The sequence below is a fragment of the Aricia agestis genome, chromosome 18 (genome assembly GCF_905147365.1).
Source record: "Aricia agestis chromosome 18, ilAriAges1.1, whole genome shotgun sequence".
NCBI lineage: Eukaryota > Metazoa > Arthropoda > Insecta > Lepidoptera > Lycaenidae > Aricia > Aricia agestis.
In genome coordinates, this window is record NC_056423.1 from 10,379,649 (window position 1) to 10,406,311 (window position 26,663).

Consider the following 26,663-nt stretch of genomic DNA (forward strand, 5'->3'; position numbering starts at 1 on the left):
TTACGCAAATCTCTGTTGCTGTAATTAGGATCCAAACAATTCCATAAGTTCGTTTGATTCTTGTATAGCTCCACGAACTTTATATTTTGATCGGATGTCCACCTTTCCGCCATTTTGATGTCAACGCTAGAAACCTACAAAAACACTGCACCGGCGGCGTGGGCCCGAGCGTACGAGCTACTGTCATTTCGCGAAATCATGCGAGTTGACGACCGAGCGACGTGCGAGTGGCGTGGTGGGGGAAGGCCAGTTGCGAGTAAAAACAAAAAATGTTGAAGTAACTCGCTTGCGAGCAACTGTCCCACTCGCACATAACAGTTACTCGTATGATGCGGTCACACAGTGCGAGCTATTGCACCTCAGTAACTGACACGGTCAGCTCGCATGCTAGCTCGCACCGTGTAACCTAGGCTTTAGACTATTCCAAAGTATTTTCGAAAATGGTTTGACAGTTCGTGACAGATGAAAGGTTATTTCTATAGAATTTGTCAGAAACTTTTTGATACGTGGGAGAGCCATGCTTCGGCACGAATGGGCCGGCTCGACCGGAGAAATACCACGTTCTCACAGAAAACCGGCGTAAAAAAGCGCTTATCTCCACCATTAAAACCAGCAACAGTACAAGAAATCAAGAACGTCATTAAGACTTTAAAGAATCGGAAATCTCCAGGATTTGACCTCATAACCAATGAAATTCTATCTCAGCTACCTAAAAAAGCCCTCGTGTTCATCACCGTCCTTATAAATTGTATAATGCGGGTCCAACATTTCCCTGATCTGTGGAAGGTGTCTATTATAACCATGATCCAGAAACCAGGAAAACCACCCGAGGATATCACATCTTACAGGCCAATAAGCCTTACGCCAATATTATCCAAGGTGTTCGAGAAGATTCTTCTTCGTAGACTGGAACCTATATTAAAATCCGAAGGTATAATACCCGACCACCAGTTTGGTTTTAGATCCCAACATTCAACCGTTGAACAAGTGCATCGGGTCTGCGAAAAGATAAGAAAATCACTTGAAGCCAAGAAGTATTATTCAGCTGTGTTTCTGGATATCCAAGAGGCGTTTGATAAAGTATGGTACCAACCTCACAGTGTATACCTACTTTTGAAATCATACCTTTCCGGACGCATTTTTCAAGTACGCGAGGAAGGTGAAACATCAGACTCCATGGAAATCATGGCAGGAATACCACAGGGATCCGTGCTGGGCCCATATCTGTACATACTATATACAGCTGACTTACCTGCAATGCTCGAAGTAATTATTGCAACTTTTGCTGACGACACTGCTATACTAGCCAGTAACAAAAACCCAGAAGTAGCATCTAAAATCCTTCAGTCAAGCCTCGACAAGGTAAAAAAATAAATAAATAAAATATTCGCTATATTTTATTTATTTATTTTTTTATTTTATGAAATAAGGGGGCAAACGAGCAAATGGGTCACCTGATGGAAAGCAACAGCAAAAAACAATCGTAAGCAGCGCCACTTTGACAGTTGTCTTTTTTTTTAATGACATGCACTTAGTACATCTTCGTAGGGCTGCTGTAAGAAATTTCTGTAGAAATAAGCAGTTCCTTTGTGTCGTCTTTCAATGTCAATTGCCAATAACGAACGGGAAAAACAATGTACAAAATTAAATTACTACGAAAAACGTGGAATTTGGAAAAAGGAATTCAGGACAGGATCAGGAAAAATATATATTTACAAAAGAATACTTAAAATTAAATATAGAATAAAATATCAAATCTTAATATTATTATGTAATATAAAATCAGCTAATATTTGATAAAATATAATATATTTTCTAGAATGTAATAAACAAATTACTGAAGTAGGAAAAGGAAATTTTATTCTTTAACAATGAATCAAGGAACTGGAAACGGTTGTAAAGAGGACAAGTAAAGAATATATGGTTGACATCCCCAACCTCAGCACCACAGGCACAAAAGGGATTGTTAATTATATTAAGTCTAGCAAGATGGTCTGGTGAGCAAGCGTGTCCAAGTCTTAATCGTGATATGATAGTACTACTACATTTTCCATTGAAATTCATACTATAAAACCATGGTTTTGATACAATTTCGGATTGAATACTATAGAAATTCTTTTTGTTTATGAGTTTGATCAAATGACGTGTCTAAATGAATTTTGGATAAAGTTAATAAATCAGGGTAGTAGATTTTGTATGGATTTAAGTCACCACACGTTAGTGCATCATTGGCAAGAGAATCCGCTCTAATATTTTCTTCTATTCCACAATGACCAGGGATCCAAGCAAATGAAACTGAAGTACTTTTCTTGGTACAATCTGTTAATAACTGTCTTATATCGAATATAACAGGATGTTGTTATTTAATTTTAAACGGATTCTTGTTGAGAGCTTGAATAGAACTTAGAGAGTCTGTAAAAATTATAGATTTTTTAAATTTGGCTAATAAAATATATTCTAAAGCTTTTAAGATCCCTAAGCATTCTTCAGAGAATACGGTAGATTCGGGAGGGAGTTTGATTTTTTTGACAATATTGTCCTGGGAATGGAATACACCTACACCAACATGGTCATTAATATTACTTTTAGAAGCATCTGTAAAGATATAATGATAATCTTTAAATCGTGAATTATGTCATTAAATTTTTCATTGGCACTCAGAAGAGTTCCTCTCTATATTAATGGTCAAAATATTTGGAGCGGATACAAGAGCCCCTTAAGAAGAAGAAAAAGTCGGTAATTTAGAAGAAGAATGAATAGGTGCAGTAAGTGATTTAAATTTAAAATAACTTACAATTAAACACGGGTTTTGTTTATGTAACCAGTACGAATTTTCGCAAACATGATAAGAAAGCTGCTGAAGCTTCGCAGTAATAGGATTATCATAAAGTTGAAGGCATCGAAACAAATATTTGTTGGATAAATATTGACGGCGTAAATGTAAAGGTGGATCATAACATTCAACCTGTAAAGCGTTGATTGGACTAGATTTCATTGCTCCAGATATGATTCTGAGGCATTTACTTTGAATTTTGTCTAAAGATTTAAATCCTGATACACGCCCAGGCTCCAAAAGCAAAGAGCATGTTCTAATATACTGCGAATACATACATACACAGCATTATAACCTAATAACCTAATTTTAGATAAAAAGGATGGGCACCCTACCATACGCCCGCTAGACATCTGATGATATTTACATTTTTTTCGCATCTATTTACAACATAATCACAATGAGGAATTCCGGAAAGCTTTTCATCCAGGATGACACCTAAAAATTTATGATGATTTTTTTGTGGAATGATCATGTTATCAAAAAATACTCTAACTTGAGGAGTTACACGCATTCGACTAAAAAGAACTATGGAGCTTTTAGTTGGGGTTAAATTTAGGCCGTGGTTGTCCAACCAACGCTTAAGAAAATGCAAGGCTTTTGTTAACTTAGCGGAAGCATCATCAATATTATTCCCTACAATATACAAGGTCAGATCTTCCGTATACTGCGAAACATCAACACCCAACAACTCTGCAATGGCCAATTCTAAATCATAAGTATATATGTCATATAACAGAGGGCTCAAAACTAAGCCTTGTGGTAAACCTTTGGTTAAAATTCTTATGTATTTACGGCCATTATTATAGAAAGTAATAAACCTATCAGTTAACAGGTTTAAAATAAATGAAATGATTTTTTTAGGAATTTTTAAACGCCTTGGTTTCCGTTTCAATGTTGATATAATGACACTATCATATGCATTAGAAAGATCTAAAAAGGCTGAAAGAACGAATTTATTTGCGTGTCGTTGGTAAAAGTACTTAAGTTGTCACAATGTACTTTTATTACGCCGAAAACCGTATTGGGATGAAAAAAGCAGGCAGTTACTTTCAACGAACCACTCCAGGCGGTTTTTGACTAAATATTCAATTATTTTTAGAAGAACAGATGAGAGGGCTATTGTGTAAGGATGGGTGTTAGTCATTTTGTGAATCATGGATCGAAATCGATGATACGTAATTTCGACCACGACTACTACGAGCTGTATTATTATTATGTATGTACATACCATTCGAACCACGGTTACGGTAACCGCTATGGTACCTGCTGTGTCCTTGCGCCTGTCCTCGAGCAGGCTGGCCACCACGCGACCGGAACTGCCCTCGCCGCTGATTGTAGGTGCCGCGAACCTGAAAACACCGTCCTCTAGTTGAATATGAGGCATTATTACGAGAATATTCCCTGTTTGTCAATTTCATGATACTATCCCTCGGGCACATAGATGTGTGCTCGTCAGCCGCATCACGGATAGCATCCTTTAGACTATCATAATTTTTCGCTGAAATTATAGTACTTATGTGCTTGTTTTGTAACCCGGTTGCAAATCGCTTTATAGCCATTTTTTCATTCAACGGCTTAAGAATATTATATTTACTAGTATCACCATCGGCCTGCAAAATGGTCAAGTTAACAAATAAATTCTCAATCTCCTTACCGTAATCCTCGATGTCGCGTTGATTTTGCTTACACCTCATCAATTGTTCTTGTAGAGCTGTAAAAGACTTTTTGGAAATTAAATATTTTTTCATATCATCAACAAGGAGCTGTACCGTTTCATAATTTTGATTTAGGCGTAATTTCGCATTTTCAGATAACCTGGTTTTTAATATAAAATTAATAAGTGTAGGTTTAGATTCGTCATCGAGTAGTGAGCTATATAACTCAATAGCAGAAATAAGCTGTTTTGTTACATTTTCTGTATCATCCATGATCGGAAGTAAAGACACAGCCGTTTTTAAACTAAAAGATTCCATTTTGGTAGATTGTTTTGTAGATTTACACAAAAATTTTATATCCTCAAATAAGTTTTCAATCTTTTTCGTTAATTTATTAATTAAGCTTATCTCAGTTTCACTAAACTTTCCTAAATTACGTCTTATATTCAACAACTCAATATCAAAGTTTTCTAAAATTATGTTAGCTTCGTTATATTTTTTTAAACAAATAGAGCCTTCACGTCGTCGTGGGCCTATTTTTACAAGATATGTCTTTATTTTAGACAAAGAATTAAAATACTCTTCGAACTTTTCTGCCATAAATGTAAAATTAAAAGTAAATTATCATAATTTAAATATAAAGTCCTCTAAATAAGTCCATTATAATATGCAATATTTCCGTACCGCTACAACAGTAACCACACTTTATAATATTATATATTTACCGAAATGCACTTTCACACTTCACTATGCGATTCTCACGCCCGGCTGGTCCTCCTTGGTACGCGAACCCTCGTGACGTCGCCGGAACCAGCTGTTGGATCTTTGGAGATTTTGCTCGTAAATTTCCCGTCGTATCCAGCTTCTATGACAATTGCGATAGAACCGTATGGAAAAGTACATTACTGCGATTGCCAGTACGAAGCATATCACCCCCAGCATATAGGTGATGGCACTGGTATGCTGATGCATCTGCTCCAGCCAGGAAGTGTTGGTACCACCGCTAGCGTTTTGTGCGATGATTACAGTCTCTTCTTTCGACTGTTGCTTACCCATTTTTTGTCGCAAAAATAGTCTTCACGAACACTAAGAAACGTCTATCGCGGTTATTAATAGTCAGTAATATTAACGAACACATTGTTTCACCTTAGAGACACTGTTTAAAATACTCTATTCCTTATAAGGCGATCGGAATGCAGCGTGAACCCGATCGCTTACTGGCAGGGTCACCATGTAAGGATGGGTGTTAGCGAGAAATGAAAGATGTGCCTGGTTAAATAGTTGGCTTTATTATGACATAATAATCAAGTGGTTACAGCTTATATACGGTAAGATATATCAAGGATACTACATAGGTATCACTACACTACAATTGGACGATATGAAGATGGGAGGGAAAGATCTTTGTTTGGTTTCAAAATGGGTAACACTAGTTGACATTTCCACTCCGATGGAATATTGCCAGATTCAAAAATTGAGTTAATGATTTTAAGATAAACTGATAAATTACTGTTTTCGTTTAGATGAGAAATAAATGAATAATAAATACCGTTAGGCCCAGGAGAGGAATCCGATACATACGAGAGTACATTTTTTAATTCGGTCATGGTAAAGGGGAATTTAATTCTGAAGACTCTTCATTTTCATCTATTGTACTATTGTTATTAAATAGGTTAGGAAGGTTAACTGTAGGAGGTGCTCCTCCTACACCTCCAGCTTGTCAAGAAAATCATTTGCAATAGAACTGGGAAGAGAAACAGAATGAGAAGTATTGTATGCAGATTTGAACCTCCTAATATTTTGCCAAACAACAGATGGAAAGGAATCCTTGGACAGAGAGGACCAAAGTTTTGCCAACTTTCGGAATTTTTCTTTTTGAAAAGTAATTTGGTACTATTTATAATGTTTTTTAATGTCCAATAATTTTCAAGAGACATATTTGTACTATACATTCTTTCAGCCTTCTTTCTCCTTTTTACAGCTTCCCTACACTCTTTATCCCACCACGGTGGGCTGGGAATGGATGATTCATTTTTTATTGGAAAAACTTCATTAGCACTTTCTATCAAGACATCTGTAAAAACGAGAGCATCAATAGAGTCATCTTCACTTGGAAATATCTGTGACAGTTTTACATCGACTTTACTACTGAATTTCTTCTAACATTTATCGGTGACATTATTGAGGTTGTTGAGAATAAACACAATATGTATATACTTAATAATAAGCATGATGACAAATTTTGAGAAACTGTTCTATAATACTCGGAAATATGTATTGATTACAACAAACATAATATTTCTGCTAAAAATTATGGTTTAGTATTTAAAAATTAGTTTTTAAATCATAAATTTAAAGTTTGCACCAAAACACTTCAAAGTGTCATGGCGTCACTTGTGACATCACTCTAGAGTACAGCTGACACTTGACAGCTGTATAGGAACAAATGTCAAATATACCCTAATCTGTGGTATAGGAATCATTCGACTCGACAGTAATAATTGTAAACATTGATACATAATATCCTTGATTAATTTCGAAATTTTACAATATAAATATGAATTCGAAAGCATATAGGTACAGATGGGCAAAGCACCGGGTTTAAACCCGGTGCTTTGGTAAAAACCCAATAAACACCCATAAACTCCCATAATCACCCAAAAAAATAGGTTTTTACGTATTTTTTTGAAAATATGTAAGTAATACCAATAAATTATTTTTATAAATTGTATTGATGAATTCTACAATATTAAATAAAACGTTAACTAATAATATTTCAGGAAATTTTAAAAATCTATATATAATAAAATGAAAGTAATTAATTTTCAGTGTTTTCATGTTGCAGTTGATCAACATGTTGGCCTTTTGCTTCCCGTAGATACTTTAAAATTTCTTCATAACACCTCGTTCGCACACATGGCCGTATATATTTGAATTCTTGAGCCACTAACAGTCCGAAATACTCATTTCTTTTATCCTCTTCTCCATAAATTAAGCATTTAGAACAGTTTGTTTCTTCTTTCAGTAAATTTTCTTTTACTTTATCCTCGTTTTTTTTCTTTGTTGCGACGACGCTGGGTAAATCATCTGGACACTGGGTCTCACTATCGCCAAATATATTTGGAGATCGGCTTCGGCTACGGCTTGGCAGACATTTTTTTCTTTCTACAATTTTAAATTAAATTTATTAGAATAAATGCTTCGAACTCACGCGATCTAAGTACCTTTTGTGTTTATTATACCTTAACTACCTAGGTATAAAAAGAGTACTTACGTAGATTTTCTTTTAATAACTGTTTTATACGAAGATCTTGATCTCTCAAATTAGCATCCATTTTACTTCCAGTGATTATCAACTAAATTAATAATCCACAAAGTATTAAATAACGTTTTTATGAAATATTTAGCACAAAAACAATACCCTTTAAATATCGATCGTCAGTAACTGTGGCTGACTTACCTATATTCTAGCAAGCAGGACTGCCAGATGTGAAGGGGAAATCCCCAATAAATTGTTGCATGTGACTGATGATGTGAGCATGTTCGTTTCATAATAAAAATGTTGCCAGGTAACCAAAAAGTCGTATGTTTTTGTGCGAATTACGATCATAATCTTTACGATCGTACATTAAAAAATAGACAAATAATAGTATGAGTACGATTTAAATCGTATATCTGTCAACCCTGCTAGCAAGACAGCGACAAAATCACGTTGCATAACAATGTAGCCCAAGCTTATATCTTATGAAATATACGGAAGAGATACGGACTTAGAAAAAACAGAAATGTTGTTCTTTGTGGAAGTCATTGATGAAATTCTATGTATTTTAGCCCGCAAACTTTCTTCAAACAAAAACAGCGCCATCTAGTATCGAGTTCTGTAATTATCTCTTTGTTTATGGATTTGAAGTAAGACCGCCACGCATGCAATACATTATGACTGGGGATTCCCCTATTCGTCGACGCTGAATATGAGGCGACGACAATCACTGTCAAACGTGTTCACTATTACTCTGACTCTGATAACGTGACTTCCTGGTAACGTGTTAGGTAGGAAAAGCAGTAAAAAAGTGCATATTAAGGGAGCAGATTTGAAATAATATTTATACTTAACAAGAAATAATTAAAGGTAAGTGGATTTTTGAATGATACAATTATATCATGATCACTTAACAATTTTAACTTAAAATTAGATGTATTATTACAAGCTTTTATTTAGCTTGCGTTATGTAAATAAAAGTATGTAGGTATGTTCGTATGTTGATGCAATTATCCTCAATCCTCAACCGACTGGGATAAAATTTTCCATACACGTTTATTTTGGATGATAGTGCATAGTTAGCTGAGAGTCGTCTTTGGATAATAATGGTGGATAGCCTAAGATGTGTACTAGATATTTATTTTTAACATAATATGCGTAAGTACCTAATCGAATTAAAGAAGTTGCTGAGAAAAATACAGAACAATACGATAATAAACTAGCGTCTGCGTTTAATCCTCCGAGGAGATGTAACTTTACAAAGGTTTTTTGTATTTATTTTAATTTTTTTTTAAAAATTTATTGTAAATAACAAGAAATAATCATTGTAAAAAAATAGGCACTCTATTGTTGAATTTTCGTCAGACCAACTAATCATCGTTCATTTTTTTAGGTTCAATGGGGAGACCTAAAGATTTACGCATATGGGAGCACTACCGTACTTTACCAAACAAGTCTGTTTCTTGCAAGCTTTGTAATAAGGTCTACAAATTCAGTAATGCTGCCAAAATGCTTCAACATCTTATCACTTGTCCAAAATCTCCAGAAACATTAAAAGACTCTATGAAACTTATAAAAGATAGCTCGTCCAAAACCAAAATGTCTGGACTGTCAGAGATAGAGACAAATGATTCTTTTATAAGCCCCTCGTCGTCTGCTAACACTACAATAAATGCTGAGTTTCAAGACACCGATGATCATATAAAAACAGAATTAGCGAGAGCTATATTTGTAACAGGGACGCCACTATCGATGGTGCAACATCCTTTATGGATACAATTTTTCGAAAAATTGCAACCAAAATTTAAAATACCTTCACGTAAAGCTTTAGCGACAAAATACTTAGATAAAATATATAGAGAAATGCGTTTTGAGTTAAATGAGGAACTAAATGCTTGTAGTTACTTACACCTTCAGTGCGATGGCTGGTCTAATTTAAGAAATGAAGGAATAATAAACTTTCTTATATCAAAACCTCAACCTGCATACGTTAAAAGTTTGAATACAGAAAGTAATCCTCACACTAGTGAATACCTTAGCCAAGAAGTTGAAAAAGTAATGAAAGTATATGGAGCAAATAAGTTTCTTGTACTTATTGGCGATAACGCTAGAAATATACAAAAGGCATTCGAATTAACAAAACTCAAATATCCACATGTTGTTCCTCTCGGTTGCTGTGCACATATCCTTAACTTGTTGTGCCAAGATATTGTAAAGATACAAGAAGTAACTGTGTTTATTATGCAAGCCATAAATATAATAAAAACTGTTAAAAGGAGTCAACGATTAAGTTCCTTGTTGATAAAATCAAGGCAGGGTGAAGATTCTACACAAACACTAAAATTGCCTTGTGCTACAAGATGGGGAAGTCATGTTACTTCGTTAAAAAGTTTGAAAGCAAATAAGATAGCTTTGCAAATATTAACAGTTAAAGAAGATGTGGTAATTTCAAGAGATATTAAAGATTTAATTCTAAGTGATGATTTCTGGACGAAGACAGGGGAATGTATAAGTATTTTGGAACCAGTCACTGAAAGCATATTTTACTTAGAGAGCGACCAGAATCGTTTGCATCGCACATACATTACATTTAGAGATGTACAAGCTAAGATACGTTTTGCATTAAATGAGATTTCGACATTGAGCGAAGAAAGCAAACAGCAGATTCTAACATCAGTATCTTCAAGATGCAATATGGCAATGAGGCCAATACATTTTGCAGCATATATTCTAGACCCCAGGACTCTAGGAGTCGAACTTACTCAAGAGGAAGAACTTAAGGGTATGGAGTTTATCTACAATTTAAGCCAACACTTAAGTTTGTCAAATGTAATGGCAGATTTGGCGTGTTATAAAGCTAAAGAAAACTTTTGGGCCAGAGGATTTGTATGGAGCTCATTAGATAGCATTGAGCCCCTAATATGGTGGAAAGGTATTTGTGGTTCCACTGAGTTAAGCAAAGTAGCGATTCGTATTCTATCAGCTCCCTGTACTTCGGCAGCCACTGAGCGTTCCTTTAGTATCCAAGGCTACATACATAATAACAAAAGAAATCGACTTACAACTGAAAGAACTGAAAAAATTTCATTCATTTGTTATAACTGGAATCTTAAACATAAAGCTGAATGCGAGGACATTCAGTTTAATGAAGAAAATACCTTAGAAGCTTTCATTGAGCAAGTAAATGAACATAACAGTTTAGACGAAATAGAGCCTATCGAACCTATACAATTCATCGCTTGTAATAACTCTGAATCTGACAGTGATTGACTGTAGTTTTACATTTTACTTTCATCTCTTTCTTAATAAACTCAAAATCAAATTAAAAGTTTTTTATTCTGTAGGCTGCATAATAATATTGTCTATGTCCAGTATAGTGGACGTCTTGCGGCTGAGATGACGATGATGAAGTACAAAATCATAAACACCCAAAAATTTGGGTCTTTATGGGGTTTAAACCCAATAAACCCAAAACACCCGGTTTTTACCCACCAGACTTTAAACCCACCCAGGTGGATTGCCCATCTCTACATATAGGTGGTGTTCCGTCCCTCTGTGTACTAACACGTCCATCAAAACTCCTGAAAAGTTATTTATTTTTGTTCCTTTCAACAAGACAGTACGAAATAAGTGGCTTAAACTTGCGAGACGTGATTTGAAAGGAATAACACCCACTACTCACCTTTATTTTTGTGAAGATCACTTTGACGTAAGTATTTAGGTACTTTACCTATAGTTTGTAGATATATTATAATATAAATGTGACCAATAATACAATGTAAACATTGTCAAACAAACTTTTTGGAGGTTAGGAATCTCTTACACCTAGTCACAACTAACAACTCACATCCTCAATGAGCTATTATAAAGGTATTTTATTTCATTTTCAGTTACCAAATGATATGGAAAATTACATGGAGTATCATGTGATGAGGTCAGTGTCGCAGATTCGCATGAAACGAGGGTGCATTCCCTTAAAATTTGATTGTCAAGCCGCTAGAAGAAAACGAACTTCCGACTCACACCAAAGACTTGATGAAGAAATCGCGAAAAAGCAAAGAAGAAAAGTAATTGAAGAATTTGAGCAAGAATTACAAAAAATAACAACTACAACTATTGCTACAGAACAGCTAAAACTTGAAGACCCTTCACCGGGAACATCAGCCATGCAGGAAAATATTACACAAGGTGCACCTAACATGGCAAATAAATCCATTCAAGTGTACATGACAAATAAGTTCAGAAGTAAAGCTGTTCAAACAGAAATGTATTCAGTAGATCGTATGACATCACCGTTGAGACCTTTTTGTCGGTCTGCTTTTACTTCACCGTTTAAGATCAAAAAACAAACTGCCAGACCATCAACATCTACCTTACAGAAATGCACCAAGAAATTAATAGGTATTCAGCCAGATTCTGACAGTGATATTTCATATACACCATCTGTGGCGCATAGTGAATCCCTATCAGTGACATCTTTAAAAATTAAATCGTCTTCAGACTGCAGTGAATTAATAGAAGATGATATTAAACAAGAGGCATCAAGAATTTTGGCATATACAATGCAGAAAATAGTGAATAACCCGCGGTCTTACATTGGAGTTCCTAAAAGCTGTTACTATATTCTAATAGATTTAATTAAAGAACAGTTAAATATTCCCACACACCATATACTAATGTGCTTGTTCGCGCCAAACTTTAGCGCGACGAATGTGGCAGTTGGCAACACTGCGCATGAGTCTGCGCTGTCAGCTGTCATACGTTTGACATACAGTTCGACACAGTCCATTACCGGCGCGCGATCGTTACATACGAAAAATATCGGCTAGCCGTTCCCGTAAATCGCGATCTCAGCTCAGTGAAATAGAAGGTGACAGTGTCGTGTGACCACATCAGCTCATCCTATCTCAGCTCATCTGCCCAGCTACCTCAGCCACCAGGTAACCCCAGTTTCCTTTCTGCCCATCGTTGTAGTGTAGGGGTCCTCGCCCCTACATTTTCTGGTCCTTTCGAGCCGTCCAGTGACCTTTCTGGTCATTTCGAGCCTTTCAGCACACCCCGTGGTCCATACGAACCTCCTAGGAAATTTTTTCATCCACCCGCTTTAATGCCCCGCCCGGCGAAAATTAAAACTACAGTTCATTCTGCTCATATTTCTGCCTAATCTTATTAGAATCCCATTTTATTATAATATTCTATCGAATTAAGTAACCTCCGCCCATTTTTTACCTGCTTACGGCAATATTTTTGCAAGTTTGCCAAATACGATTTTGTTCGTCCGCCATATTAAGTAATAATTTGCATAGGTAATTTAATCCCCTATCATCTTATTGTATAATTGTAATCGCATTATTTTCAGCCCATATATTGCGTCTATATTGCATTTAAATTTATATATATATATATATATAAATTTAAATGCAATATAATTCCCGAATATATTTCAGCCCAAATACCAATATAAAAATATCTTCAACATAATTCCGTCGGGTTGCAGGAACAAAGAAAGTTTCATACATCACATAGTTTGTGCCTATTACATTAAGTGTTATTATTGTTCAGCTCATTGAAATATTTACAGTTGTTAACTTAGCATTTAGGTACTTCGACTTAATTACTCGCCTTATCGCGATCGATCTTTCGCCGCGCGCGCATACCTCAGCACCTCCGCTCCGATAGGAAACATCTGTTAATTGTTTTTAACTATTACAATAACAAGCGTCTTAAGTATCGCGCTTAAACGTTTAATGTCTCCGCTCATTACATAATATTGCTGTTACCGAGTTATACTTGCGTTAGAATTCAGATATACTAACTCAGCACATTACTATAACACTTTACTATTTTTTCAACATAGTTTATTAACTACTTATATACATTTTTATCAGCTCGTTAAGGTTCCTTTACACTAGTATGCCTACTAAATCGCAAGCTGCCGTTTTCAGAGAGGCCGTCAAAGCTTTCAGTCGGCTCAAAGAAATTGCGACAGCACTTTCTAGTGGCGACTCCAAGGAGTCTTCTCAAACATTAAGAAAGGAGTTTAATGCGCGTCTTAAGGAAGTCCCCTATCAAAAAACAAGGTTAGAAAATATTTATCAAGAGATTCTAGACGACCCAAACTTATCCCAAGATAACGAAAAACTATATACGTCCAATTACGACAGTGCGATTTCGGACTATTATTTTATTTTAACGGCGGCCGAAAATACACAAAGTACTTCGGAGACTCCTCAGCTCACTTCTTCCGTTTTGCCTAAAGTTGAGCTTCCGAAGTTTAATTCGTTGGTTGAAGAATGGCCTTCTTTTATTACGATTTTCCGTAGTCTGATGGACGACATGGCAACGTTGTCGGACGCGGTTAAATTACATTACCTGCTCTCATGCCTGTCGGGGGAGGTATTATCCATGGTTTCTCATTTAAAGATAACCAACGAGAATTATAGTGTTGCGCTCGACATATTAACACGTCGATATGAAAACCGTCGTGTGTTGATCGACAGATTTGTTGATATTATACTCGGTCTGCCCAACATTCATATACGCTCGAGTATCCGAGCTACTTTTCTCACTCCGCTCATCTCAGCTCAAAGCGCATTAAAAAACTTAAACTTGCCTATGGACAGCAATTATGTTTTTGTTTCAATTGTAGTCCGTAAACTACATGGGGAGCTCCGCACATTATTCGAGAGGAGATACGGCGCATCTGATGTCCTGCCCACTTTAGATAATTTAATCTCTTTTTTAGAAGAGCACGCGCGCTGCATCGAGACAGAATGTCCGACGCCAGCGCGCACTGAGTCTCAAGGTCAAGCGGGATCTTCCCATCAACAACCCCCCTCCCCCCGCTCTTTGCGCAGTCTCCGCTTTAGACCCATAAGCCCCGCGTATCAGCGCTCGCCTTCAGCACATACCATGCGTACCCCGCATGTCAGCCCAGCTCCATCTCATTCTCGCCAACACTATGTACCCCCCTCTCCCCCCCGACAAGTTCAGCACGTATACTCAGCTCAAGCCAGTTTTAAATCTAAGTTTTACTGCCCATATTGTAGGTCCACAGAGCACAAATTAATAGCTTGTCCCAAGTATAACCATCAGCCCATTCAAGGACGTTGGGACTTTATCGAGTCAAAAGGTAGATGTCGTAAATGTTTAGGTCCGTACTACGAAAATGAATGTAGGTCAACTGGCGCCTGCAAGGATTGTGGTAGTCCAAATCATCACACTTCTCTTCATCGTCATGATGCACCACGCTCGCCAACATCATCAGCTCATTTACTTCCTGCTCACCTGCGCGCGCAGCCCCGTCGTCGTGATAATAATAATAATGCTCATACCTACACATCTAATACTAACCATACGATCGTTCATCATCAACCATCTACATCTCATCAGTCGCATTCATCTTCGCCTCATAATAATAATAATAACAAACAATGACTACCTACCATCACGGAGCATTCAGAGTTAGAAAATCAGCCCAATAATTCAAATAATAATTTTTCTCATCATAAATCCGCTCATAACTCAGCTCATAATTCAGCTCATAATGATTCCGCTCAAGTTAATACTACTCAGCATAATAATAACTCATTACAAACTCCCATATTATTACCTACAGTTGTTTTGAAAATTTCAGATAAATATGGTAACTATCATAAAGCACGCGCATTACTTGATTGTGGTAGTATGATAACTTTAATTACTCAACGCTTAGTAAAAACACTTAATTTACAACCGAAATATTGCTCATTAAAAATTACAGGCGTTGGAAATCAGCACATACAAAATTCTAAGGGTCATGTTTCAATTACTTTTCGGCCCACACGTAGTGACACGCCTTCTATCACAACTTCCGCTCATATTTTGAAGGATGTCACAGGTTACCTACCTATGCAAAAAATTCCCGATGTAGTACATGACTCGGAAAGTCAGCTTATTCCTTTAGCGGATCACAATTATCATACTCCTGCGCCCATCGATCTCATTTTAGGCTCAGATGTTTTAGGCCATGTGTTAGATGGTACTAAGGTGACTTTGGGCCCGGGGAAGCCCATAGCCTTATTAAACAATTATATGTGACTGTGTCTAGTAAAAGGGACCACTTTGAGGATTTTAGTTATCGAGTTATAAGCGATTTTCTAAAATTTGTCGAAAACTATGCAGATTGAGTTTTTTTTTACTAATCGGTTATTAATACCTTAAATAACATTATGTATATAATAATACAAATATAATCATAATATTTCAGTATCATAATAGGTCACGAAGTTTAGTACCAAGGGTACCACTTTGAGGTAATATTTGACAAGTGAAGTATTTTTCATTTGGCTCGATATTGACGCGCGGGGAATAACCTACAAACGGGCGGCGCGGCGCGGCGGGCGGCGGAGGGGGGTTAGCCCCCGCGGCCAGCGCTCGCGGCACAAGTCACAACACAGACAGAAGCCGCCGGCTCGCACTCGTACGCACACGTCTTTAAAACATCACCGCGCGCCGCCGCCCGCCTTGAAAATTCACAATTTTTCCTCTGTGACCAACAAACTAAACTAACAAACATACGTACCCCAATTCAAAATGGAAGAGGAAACTCAAATTTTATTTACAAGTGATGGCAGAACACAAGAAGACGCTTCTGCACAGACATCGAACCGAACAGGTAAGCTAGAAACCGAATCGAAATGTATGTAGGTACGTAGGTAGCATCAAAAGTTCTCGGCCTGTGTAGAAAAACTAATACCTACTTAGATGGATTCATGAAAATAATTTATTTGTATAGGTAGGTAACTATTTCACTGTCCACTAGCACTATACAGGGTGTAAATAAAATTGCGTACAATACTTACAGGGGTGATACTGCTGATGAAACTGAACAACTTTCCCCAAGGAAGCGATGTTCAGTTTCATAAGTAGAATCACCCCTGTAAGTATTGTACGCAATTTTATTTACACCGTTACATTTACATAGTTGGATTTTTCTGAAGCTAGTCTAAACATGTCTGGCCCGGAAATTTTGGCGCTACCTACGAGATGGATAAGAGTGTGATTTTGCGGTCATAAGTATGTAGGTATATACAATTGTAATAGTGTAGTGCAACTGTTTAACCTGATATGCTGATGTGTGTACCTACCGTATTAAATTAATGTTAAATTTGGATTGCAATCCTTGTTTAAACTGTTCAACACTGCACAATATCTCTTTGCCCTTTTTTAGGGTTCCGTTGCCAAATTGCAAAAAACGGAACCCTTATAGATTCGTCACGTCTGTCTGTCTGTCTGTCTTTTTTCTAATACTTTGTGCGAGAGACACTTCCAAAGTGGTAAAATGTGTGTCCCCCCTGCATTTCTAAACCGCTAAACCTAGAAACTTGTAATTAATCACGTAAGTGGACCTTGGTAAAAACTCTCAACGAAAATTATTTTGGATATCATGTGATAAACAGTTTCTGAGTTATGGAGAAAAACTATAAAAAAATTAAACTACAGTACGGACCCTTCTTGCGCGAGGCCGACTCGCACTTGGCTGCTTTTTTTTATTAGGTAGTTCTTTTATCTATCCGTATATGTATAGTTATACTATTATTTTTGTTACAGCCAATAAAGCCACCCAAACACGAGAAGTTGAAATAAGATTTTCTGCCATGCGCTCTGAAAATGAAATTGTTTATTGTACTCGGGACTTACCCCACATAAATTACTATCCCAATCTGAGTATTTCAGATCCTCGAAACGAACATATAGCCAGAATAATTTTATATGAGCTAGAACGTTTGCCCGAAAACCACCGCATTAATGCTTATGCCACAATATTCAATGATATTAAAAAAATTCAAGCTGAAGTGTCCTCTAACCGTGTTGTTAGTGATAGTAATATTGGTGTAAATGAAGAAGAGGCCACAATATTCAATGATATTAAAAAAATTCAAGCTGAAGTGTCCTCTAACCGTGTTGTTAGTGATAGTAATATTGGTGTAAATGAAGAAGAGGCCAGGAAACGCGAGTTAAAATTAAGAGTAATGAAAAATTTATTTTTGAAGAGATCGTTCGATGATGAATAGTTAATATAATTTTTTTGTATGTCATGTCTCACGCTCAGGTATTAACTAATAATATTTTCGAGAATTTCATTGTATAAAGCAAGTACGGTTTTACAAAATTTTATATTTTTGTTTTAGATGGCGCGTGTCATGAAAAATCGGAATGTGATTATGGTGTATGCTCAGACATAGATTTAAGGAATTTCGAGCAGGAGTATTTAAGGTTCATTCAAAAAGATTCTGACGAAGAAACAAATGAGTGTCCTGTTAATGAAAGATGCGAAAAATCTGACGTTGAATTTGTTTTACCTGAGGAAGGCGCTCGTAATTTTTTTACTGATACTGACGATCTTCTGCCCCAATTGGAAATCCATGAAGAACAAGAGTTTATTGATAGTTGCGGCTGTGGTAAGTCATGCCAAGAAAAATTTCCTCGTGAAGATATACTAATGCCCAGATTAGAAGCACAGGAAATGAATACCAAATGTGACCTAGGCCATAATCATTTAAATTTGTTTAGTATGGGTGCTCTAAATGCTTTAACTCGTCATGGTCCCAATACTCTTAAAACAGAAAAACACAAATCACAGATCAGAAAAGCAGCTCATACAACGTTTTACTTTCGAGGCATAGCTGTTTGTAAGAAATTTTTTCAGTTTGTTTATGCATTAGGGGAAAAAAGATACAAAAATGTTAAGAGCAAAGTCCTTACAGGAAATTTAGCAACAGTGTCTTCTTCACATAATTCTGCGACAAATAGAACCAGTAATGCCCAACAAACAATTGATGCTGTAAAATTCATAAAGTCTTTTTTGGAACAAAATTCATTAGTCTTGCCTGGTCGTATTCCAAGTTTTCACAACCCCGACTTACATATTCTTCCTAGCTCAATGAATAAACGATACGTTTATGATAAGTACCAAGAAGCGACAAATTTGTCGGAAAAAAATGCTGTGAGCTTACGCTCTTGGTACAGAATATGGCAAACGTATGCTCCAAATATCGTCATTCAAAAGCCTCGAACGGATCTATGTACCAACTGTCAACAAAATATTACAGCTTTAGGCAAAATGCAAGCGTTAGACGAACACGAAAAGCTTAGTTTGATAGAAAAATCCTCACTACATTTACAGTTAGTTCAAACTGAACGTGCTTATTACAAACAATTAATTGACAGATCAACAGGTGTATTTGGAAACCGGAAACTTGGGGAAAACCAGCCATGTTCATCGCCAGGAACAATGCATTACTCCTTTGATTTTGCGCAACAGGTACATTTACCTCATAGCTCGCAGCAGGTTGGGCCTCTTTACTTTTTGGCGGGATATAAAATCGGTTTGTTTGGCATAGCTGCAGAGCCAGTAAAACAATTTGTATTGTATATAATTCCAGAAGCTTGTAATACTGGAAAAGGTTCAAATACCGTTATCTCATTCATAGACCACTTTTTCAAAAATTTTGGGCTCGGTGAAACAGACGTCATTTGTCATGCTGACAATTGTTGCGGTCAGAATAAAAATAATTTCATGATGCAGTACGCTTTATGGCGTACATTTACGGGGAAGCATCGATCATTTCAGCTTTCTTTTTTGCCCGTTGGACATACTAAATTCGCCCCGGACTTGTACTTCGGACTATTTAAAAAAAAATTCCGTCTTTCCAATTCAAACACAGCCCGAGATGTTTTGGAGTGCGCCGTTTCAGCTTGCCATAATTCAGACACTGTTACGGCAGTTCTTGTCGGTAATGAAACTGGCGAAATAATGAATGTGCATTCATACAATTGGGCCGATTTCTTTAAAGAAAAATCCCCACAAAGCGTGCCCATGCTGCTTTCTTACAACCACTACAAAGCATCCATTAATGATCCTGGAGTCCTGCAATGTACCAAAAGGTTTGATGACCAAGATATCAAAAACATCGCAGTTTTTAATCCAACTTGTGATTTCACTCGAAATGCTAGTCCGACTACAATACCGCCTGTAAGGTTATCGTATGAGCGACAACAATATTTGTTCCAAAAAATTCGTCAGTATGTTTCAAGATGTGTTGTGTCCAGAACCTATAAAAACCATTACAACAAGTGCTACGGAAAATCCATTACATGACGTGGTAATGCCGCTCATAAGTACTGACTCAGCAACCCCATCGACGTCGGTACTCACGATAGAAAGCCAAAGACGTAAAACACCCAAATGCGGCTACTGTGGCCAACTGGGCCACAGAAATCAAAAAAGAAATAACGTTTATTTTTGCAAACAAAGGGAACTTGATGAGCGCTCTGAATCTGGTTAATAGTTTAAGAAATAAAAAAAAATGATTTCTTTTTGCTTAAATTATTTTAGTTTGTCAAGCTGTTTTTTTTGTAAGCAAAATATACTTAAAGTTTTTTGTAAGTAAGCCAGTGTAAAGTTTAGTGAAGTGGTACCTGACTTAGAATATTAATGAATAATTTCCTTACAAACGAATATTCGCAGAAAAACATTTATTTTACTATCGAAATACATTTACTTTACTATTTAACATAGTGATAACACGATTTCTGTAATATTAATCATGTTAAATAGTAGTTATTTTACTTGTGACACTAAACTTTACTAGGTCCTCAAAGTGGTACCCTAATTATATTTCCGTAGGAAAAACACTATCAAACCACTAAACTTTAAAACACGATAATTACTACAAAACATAGTACATAGCATCATTACTATCTTTGGATCTCTGTGCTTATGTATATTTTAGCTGATTTTGTGATGTTACTTTAAAAAATCATAAAATTTAGTTGTTTTATGTTATGACAATGTCTAAAACTAATTTATGATAATTTTAATACTTTTGATTAAAAAAACATAAAAGATACATAGTATTTTTATTTTTTCCGTTCCTTTACTACTTCAAATATATAACCATAATTAATAATCCATTGAGTATAGCGTATTTTCTTAAAATTATTCAGTAATTAAGATACTTCATTTTTTCCACTCTTGCATGTTTCTTCTTTGTAAACCTTTCAAACCATTACAGTTATTGAGACCATTGATATCTTTTTTCAATCTTTGATGATAGTAGATTAACTTGGTACCAATCATTCCATAACTTCCTAGTAGAAGTGTATTTTTCACGAGCTTAAACTTCAAAGTCATTTTTCTCAACTTGTACATTTTGCCTACTACAAGTTTAAAAAAATATTAAAAAATAATGGTTGCATCTAAGAAAATGATTCTTTTTTTACTCGATAGGTAATTTTATCTAGTTTTAGAAGATATCAATAACTCCATACCGCTTAAGTGGTCCCTTTTCCCTGGCACAGTCACATATGATAACTCAGTAGTTCAAGTTAACTCCGCTCATATCGCTCATTTGACTCATTCCGCTCAATCCGCTCATTCTGCTCATTCTCATTCTCATCAAGATATAAATAAAAGTTTAGAACGATTCTGTTAGTCAGAAGAACCCCAGCCGCGTCCAACTCACTCAAACCCATTGCATGAACAATGTAAAGACTTATTCCGCTCAACAACTACTCGTAACCGATCGGGACGTTATATCGTAACTCTTCCATTTTTATCGAATGCTCCGCAATTAGGTAGTACACATGCTATTGCTCTCCGTAGATTTCTCAACTTAGAAAAGCGATTACAATCCGACCATTCATTCCGCTCAAAATACATAGAATTTATGAACGAATACATAAACTTAGGCCACATGACACCTTGTCATCCTTCTACTTTTACACATAAACCTTATTATTATATTCCTCATCATGGTATATTTAAATCAGGTAATGATAAAGTCCGCACAGTATTCGATGGCAGTTGTAAGTCATCCAATGGTGTCAGCCTTAATGATTGCCTACATACAGGCCCCGCCCTTCAGCGTGATATTGTCGATATAATTCTGACATTCAGGACACATCGTGTAGTCTTTACCACACATATAAAAATGATGTTTAGAAATATTATTATCAATCCAGATCAACGTCATTATCAGCTCATACTCTGGAGATCGTCTCCTGATCGACCTTTACTCACATATGCGCTCAACACTGTTACATACGGATTACGTTCAAGTCCTTATCATGCTATCCGCACATTATTACAACTAGCTGATGATGAAGGTCATCGCTATCCCCAAGCTGCTCATGTATTACGTAACTCCATATTCGTAGATGATATTCTCTGTGGTCATGACTCCATAGAAGAAGCTTCAGCTCTTCAAACTCAGCTCATTAATTTATTATCGCTTGGTGGTTTTCAGCTCAGTAAATGGAAATCTAACACTCCTCAACTCTTACAACGTTTCCCAGATGATCAATGCGAAATGCCTAAGGACTTTGACATCAGCTCAGATTCTCCCTCTGTTAAGGTTTTAGGTATTAGATGGATTCCGCAGTCTGATGAATTTACATATCACATTTCTCTACCGCCAATTCCTGACATAACGAAACGATCCATACTCAGCACTGTAGCTTCTCTTTATGATCCAAACGGTTGGATCACTCCTGTCATATTCCGCGCGAAGTTACTTCTACAAAAATTGTGGTTGCTCAAATTGGATTGGGACGACCCCACTCCAGATAACATTACACAAGACTGGCAGCGCATTTCTCATGATCTTCCGCACATCTCAAACATACATTTTCCCAGACACGTAGCTCCGCACAAATTAACTTCTACATACTCACTTCATGGCTTCGCAGACGCCTCAGAAAATGGTTTTGCTGCAGTCGTATATTTACACGAATTAAATCACGACGGATCGGCTAACGTTCAACTCATAATTACTAAATCTAAGGTAGCCCCTATTAAAAATAAACTCACAATTCCAAAATTAGAATTATCCGCGGCTACACTTTTATCTCAACTCATGTCTCGTGTCTCTCAACATCTCTCCGCTCATCTAACGATATCTCAACACGTCTGTTGGTCAGACAGCACCATTGTACTCGCGTGGATTAAAACTCCTACTCATCGTTTACAAACATTTGAAGCTAACAGAGTAACCAAAATTACTAATAACTCTCTCTCACTCATCTGGCGTCATGTACCTACACACTTAAACTCTGCTGATTGTGCCAGCAGAGGAATCTCAGCACATTCTCTTCTTTCGCATAGTTTATGGTGGTCTCCTCATTGGCTCAAACTGCCAGAGGATACCTGGCCCAAGATGCCTTCAGCTCACACTCGACAGGAATTACCTGGACTCAAACCTAAACAAGCTCCATGTCATTTCACAATCCCCGGTATAGATAGTGATCTTCTTACACGATTCAGCTCATTAGATAAACTTATCGGCGTCACAGCGTACATGCGACGATTTATTTCTAACTGTAAATTACCTACACACTCGCGAGAACTAGGTCCGCTAACTGTAAATGAACGTAGACAAGCTCTGCTCTTCTGGATCCGCTCTGTTCAACAGAACTCATTCGCAGAAGACATTCACCGCCTGCAAATTAACAAACTCTGCACAGTTAGGTTACAACGATTATCACCTTTTATGCAGGACGGTCTCCTTCGAGTAGGTGGTAGACTCACTCGCTCGGAACTCACATACGATGCACATCATCCATTCATACTGCCTAGTTCTAGTCCGCTCACATACCTTATCATCGATCACTATCATCGTATTCATTGTCACCCTGGCACCGATACATTACACGCTATATTACGTCAACAATTCTGGATATTATCAGCACGCCGCATCATTCGACATAAAACGTATAAATGTATAAGATGTTTCCGTTGCCGCGCTCAGCCCGAAATGCCTGTCATGGCCGACCTTCCAGCCGACAGAGTTATACCTCAGCCCATATTTAGTCACGTGTCTACAGATTTTGCCGGCCCATTTTTACTTAAATCGAGTCAACTACGAAATGCTAGGTTAATAAAAGGTTACTTTTGTATATTCGTTTGTCTCACTACAAAGGCGGTTCACTTGGAACCCGTATCCGCACTTTCTACAGATGCATTTATTGCCACGTTACAAAGATTTTGCTCACGTCGCGGTGTTCCCGTTTTAATACGTTCCGATTGCGGCACAAACTATGTAGGTGCTAGGAATCAGCTCCTAGAAGTTCAACAATTTCTCAATGACAATAATGTCGCCATTTCCCATAAACTCTCAGCTCAAAATATAACTTGGTTACTTAATCCGCCCAAGGCCCCGTGGATGGGAGGCATCGACGAGATTAATGTCAAATCAACAAAGCAACTCCTCTACCGTGTAATCGGTGAACAACGCCTCACATTTGAGGAATTCTCAACTCTGCTCGCTAGAATTGAGGCCGTATTAAATTCTCGGCCTATCAGCCCACTATCGTCCGATCCTACGGACTATCAGCCCCTCACAGCCGGCCATTTCCTCATAGGCCGTCCGCTCACAGCTTTACCTGAGCACACAATAGATGACAGAGTCATCTCCCCCCTTAAGCGCTTTCAGCTCATCCAATCTCTCTCTCAGCGTTTTTGGGCTCTCTGGACCAAGTCCTACCTCCATACCCTTCAAATCCGCTGCAAATGGCTTTCCTCTTCCTCTCCACCCAAAATTGGGGAACTGGTTCTACTCAAAGAAGACAATCTGCCTCCGCTCCAATGGAAGATGGGAAACAAACCACACTCACAACCTACCCAACCCAATACAACCATTACTCAACCAGCTCTTATTAACCCCAACTCGTCACACGTTATAACACACACCAACCCAACAATCCAACAACCAGCCCCAAACCAAGCTCATACCTATCAACCTGAAAACAGCCTGGTGGAATGTGTAAACCGATAGCGCTGAACACCGGGACGAAGCCCCAAATAACTGACCCTCAAAAAAAAAAAAAAATGGAAGATGGGAAGAATCACACGCCTACTACCTGGGAAGGATGGAGTCATCAGAGTTGTGGACTTGGCCACCTCACAAGGCCAGCTGCGGAGACCTGTCGGCAAGATTGCCCGGCTCCCACTGGATTCAGCTCAAGATGGGGATCAGCTCACGCCCATTGCCGGGCCCCCCCAGGATGTTCGCGCCAAACTTTAGCGCGACGAATGTGGCAGTTGGCAACACTGCGCATGAGTCTGCGCTGTCAGCTGTCATACGTTTGACATACAGTTCGACACAGTCCATTACCGGCGCGCGATCGTTACATACGAAAAATATCGGCTAGCCGTTCCCGTAAATCGCGATCTCAGCTCAGTGAAATAGAAGGTGACAGTGTCGTGTGACCACATCAGCTCATCCTATCTCAGCTCATCTGCCCAGCTACCTCAGCCACCAGGTAACCCCAGTTTCCTTTCTGCCCATCGTTGTAGTGTAGGGGTCCTCGCCCCTACAGTGCTTAAAAAAAATAAAATTAAATAACAGTTTCAGAGACCTTTCTGATGATTTTTCTATGTCTCCAACTTATGCCAGCAAGATATTTCAGAAAAATATACCGCTGATAGCTAGTTTGAAGCGGCCTTTTCTTGTTGCATTAGATAAACATTTGATAAGAAAAAATTTGCCTATGGCTTTTAGGCATAAATACTATAATGTAAGTTGTATTATAGACTGCTTAGAAATTGAGGTACAAAAGCCTTCAAAAGCATTGAACCAGTCTCTCTCATGGTCAGAATACAAAAAAGCTAACACCATCAAGTATCTTGTATCTTGTACTCATAATGGATTAGTGAATTATATTTCTCCAGGATATGGAGGAAGAATTACTAACACGTGTTTGGTTGAATCTTGTGATTTTATAAAGTGTTTGCAACCAGGTATGTATGTGATGGCTGACAGGGGGGTTCAAACATGTAGAACAATATTTGAGAAAACAGGGAGTGCACTTAGTACGACCTCCAAGTGTTGCAACTGGTACGAAGCTATCAAAACATGAGGCAAGGGAAACAACAAATTGCAAGCTTAAGAATTCATGTTGAGAGAGTGATTAGACGCTTATTCAATATGTTAAAGCCGCATGCATGTGTAAATCTTAATCATGTCAAACTTCTAGATGATGTCATTACTATTGCCTGCGGATTGATTAACTTGCAAGATTCTTTGATTAAATAATTATATAAGAATGATCTACTCTTTATATTAATCTTTATTTTGTAAATACATACATACTTAGCTATATTAAGTTTCAACCAGTTTGTGTGGTATACATACAATGTTAAATCTGTTATTACTTTTGGTATAATCACTACAGCTATAGAATTAACAATAACTTTTTATCTGATAACTGCTTGCTAAAAATCATTGCTAGCTCTGTATTACTATTTCAGCAAAAATAGATATAAGTAAATATAGGTAACCATTTAAATTGTATTGTAGGTAAACTGTATATATAATAATATATGATTGAACAGCTGAGGTTTATCCTAAAAAAATAAAACAAATATTTATCTTTAAACTGGCTTTTTATTCATTAATACTTTTATATAACACTGGATAAACATTATTCTTCCACAAAGGAACTCTTAAGAAAATCTGTTACATATTTTTCATCATACATAATTTCCATTATATGAAGAGTACAGGTGCAAAACCAGGAATGTCCAAAAAATCTAAAACAATTTTTTATAGGGCAACATTTTCCTTTTCCCGCGTATTTTAATTTGGCATCACTCAAAAAGTGTTAAAGGGTCATTTTCAAAAAAAGTGTACATTGGTATTCTCAGTATGTCCCAAGACTTTAGTTTACTTTTTAAATTTAAATAGTGCGTCTTTGATAGATACACCATTTGAATTATAATCTGTGATAGGTAACTTATTAGTATTTTAAATGTTGCACAGATAAAAGTAAGTTAACATAACATAATTTAAGATTGTTTTAGTAGATAGTACTACTTTCACGCTGTCCCACTAAGGATAGAGCAAGTTAGATGAGAAATATTTTATGAATG

The 26,663-nt window shown here is 37.0% G+C and overlaps 1 protein-coding gene and 1 pseudogene across 2 annotated transcripts; both read left to right on the forward strand.

The window, feature by feature from the left end:
• Positions 1-6,984: 6,984 nt before the first annotated feature.
• Positions 6,985-25,827, forward strand: LOC121735974 (annotated as a pseudogene).
• On the forward strand, positions 8,548-11,283 carry LOC121735973. 2 transcript variants are annotated; one of them, XM_042126981.1, is made up of 2 exons: positions 8,548-8,620; positions 9,144-11,283. In XM_042126981.1, exon 2 carries the CDS (start codon positions 9,149-9,151, stop codon positions 11,018-11,020), a length of 1,872 nt encoding a protein of 623 aa, XP_041982915.1. In that variant the 5' UTR covers positions 8,548-8,620; positions 9,144-9,148; the 3' UTR covers positions 11,021-11,283. The 2 variants fall into 2 exon arrangements, with proteins under 2 accessions (XP_041982915.1, XP_041982916.1); XM_042126982.1 differs by lacking the exon at positions 8,548-8,620 and having other exon boundaries at positions 9,077-10,532; positions 11,123-11,283.
• Positions 25,828-26,663: the final 836 nt, after the last annotated feature.

Coding starts and splice junctions, on each gene's coding strand:
- LOC121735973 (XM_042126981.1), top strand. CDS start 9,149: ATGGGGAGACCTAAAGATTTACGCATATGGGAGCACTACCGTACTTTA.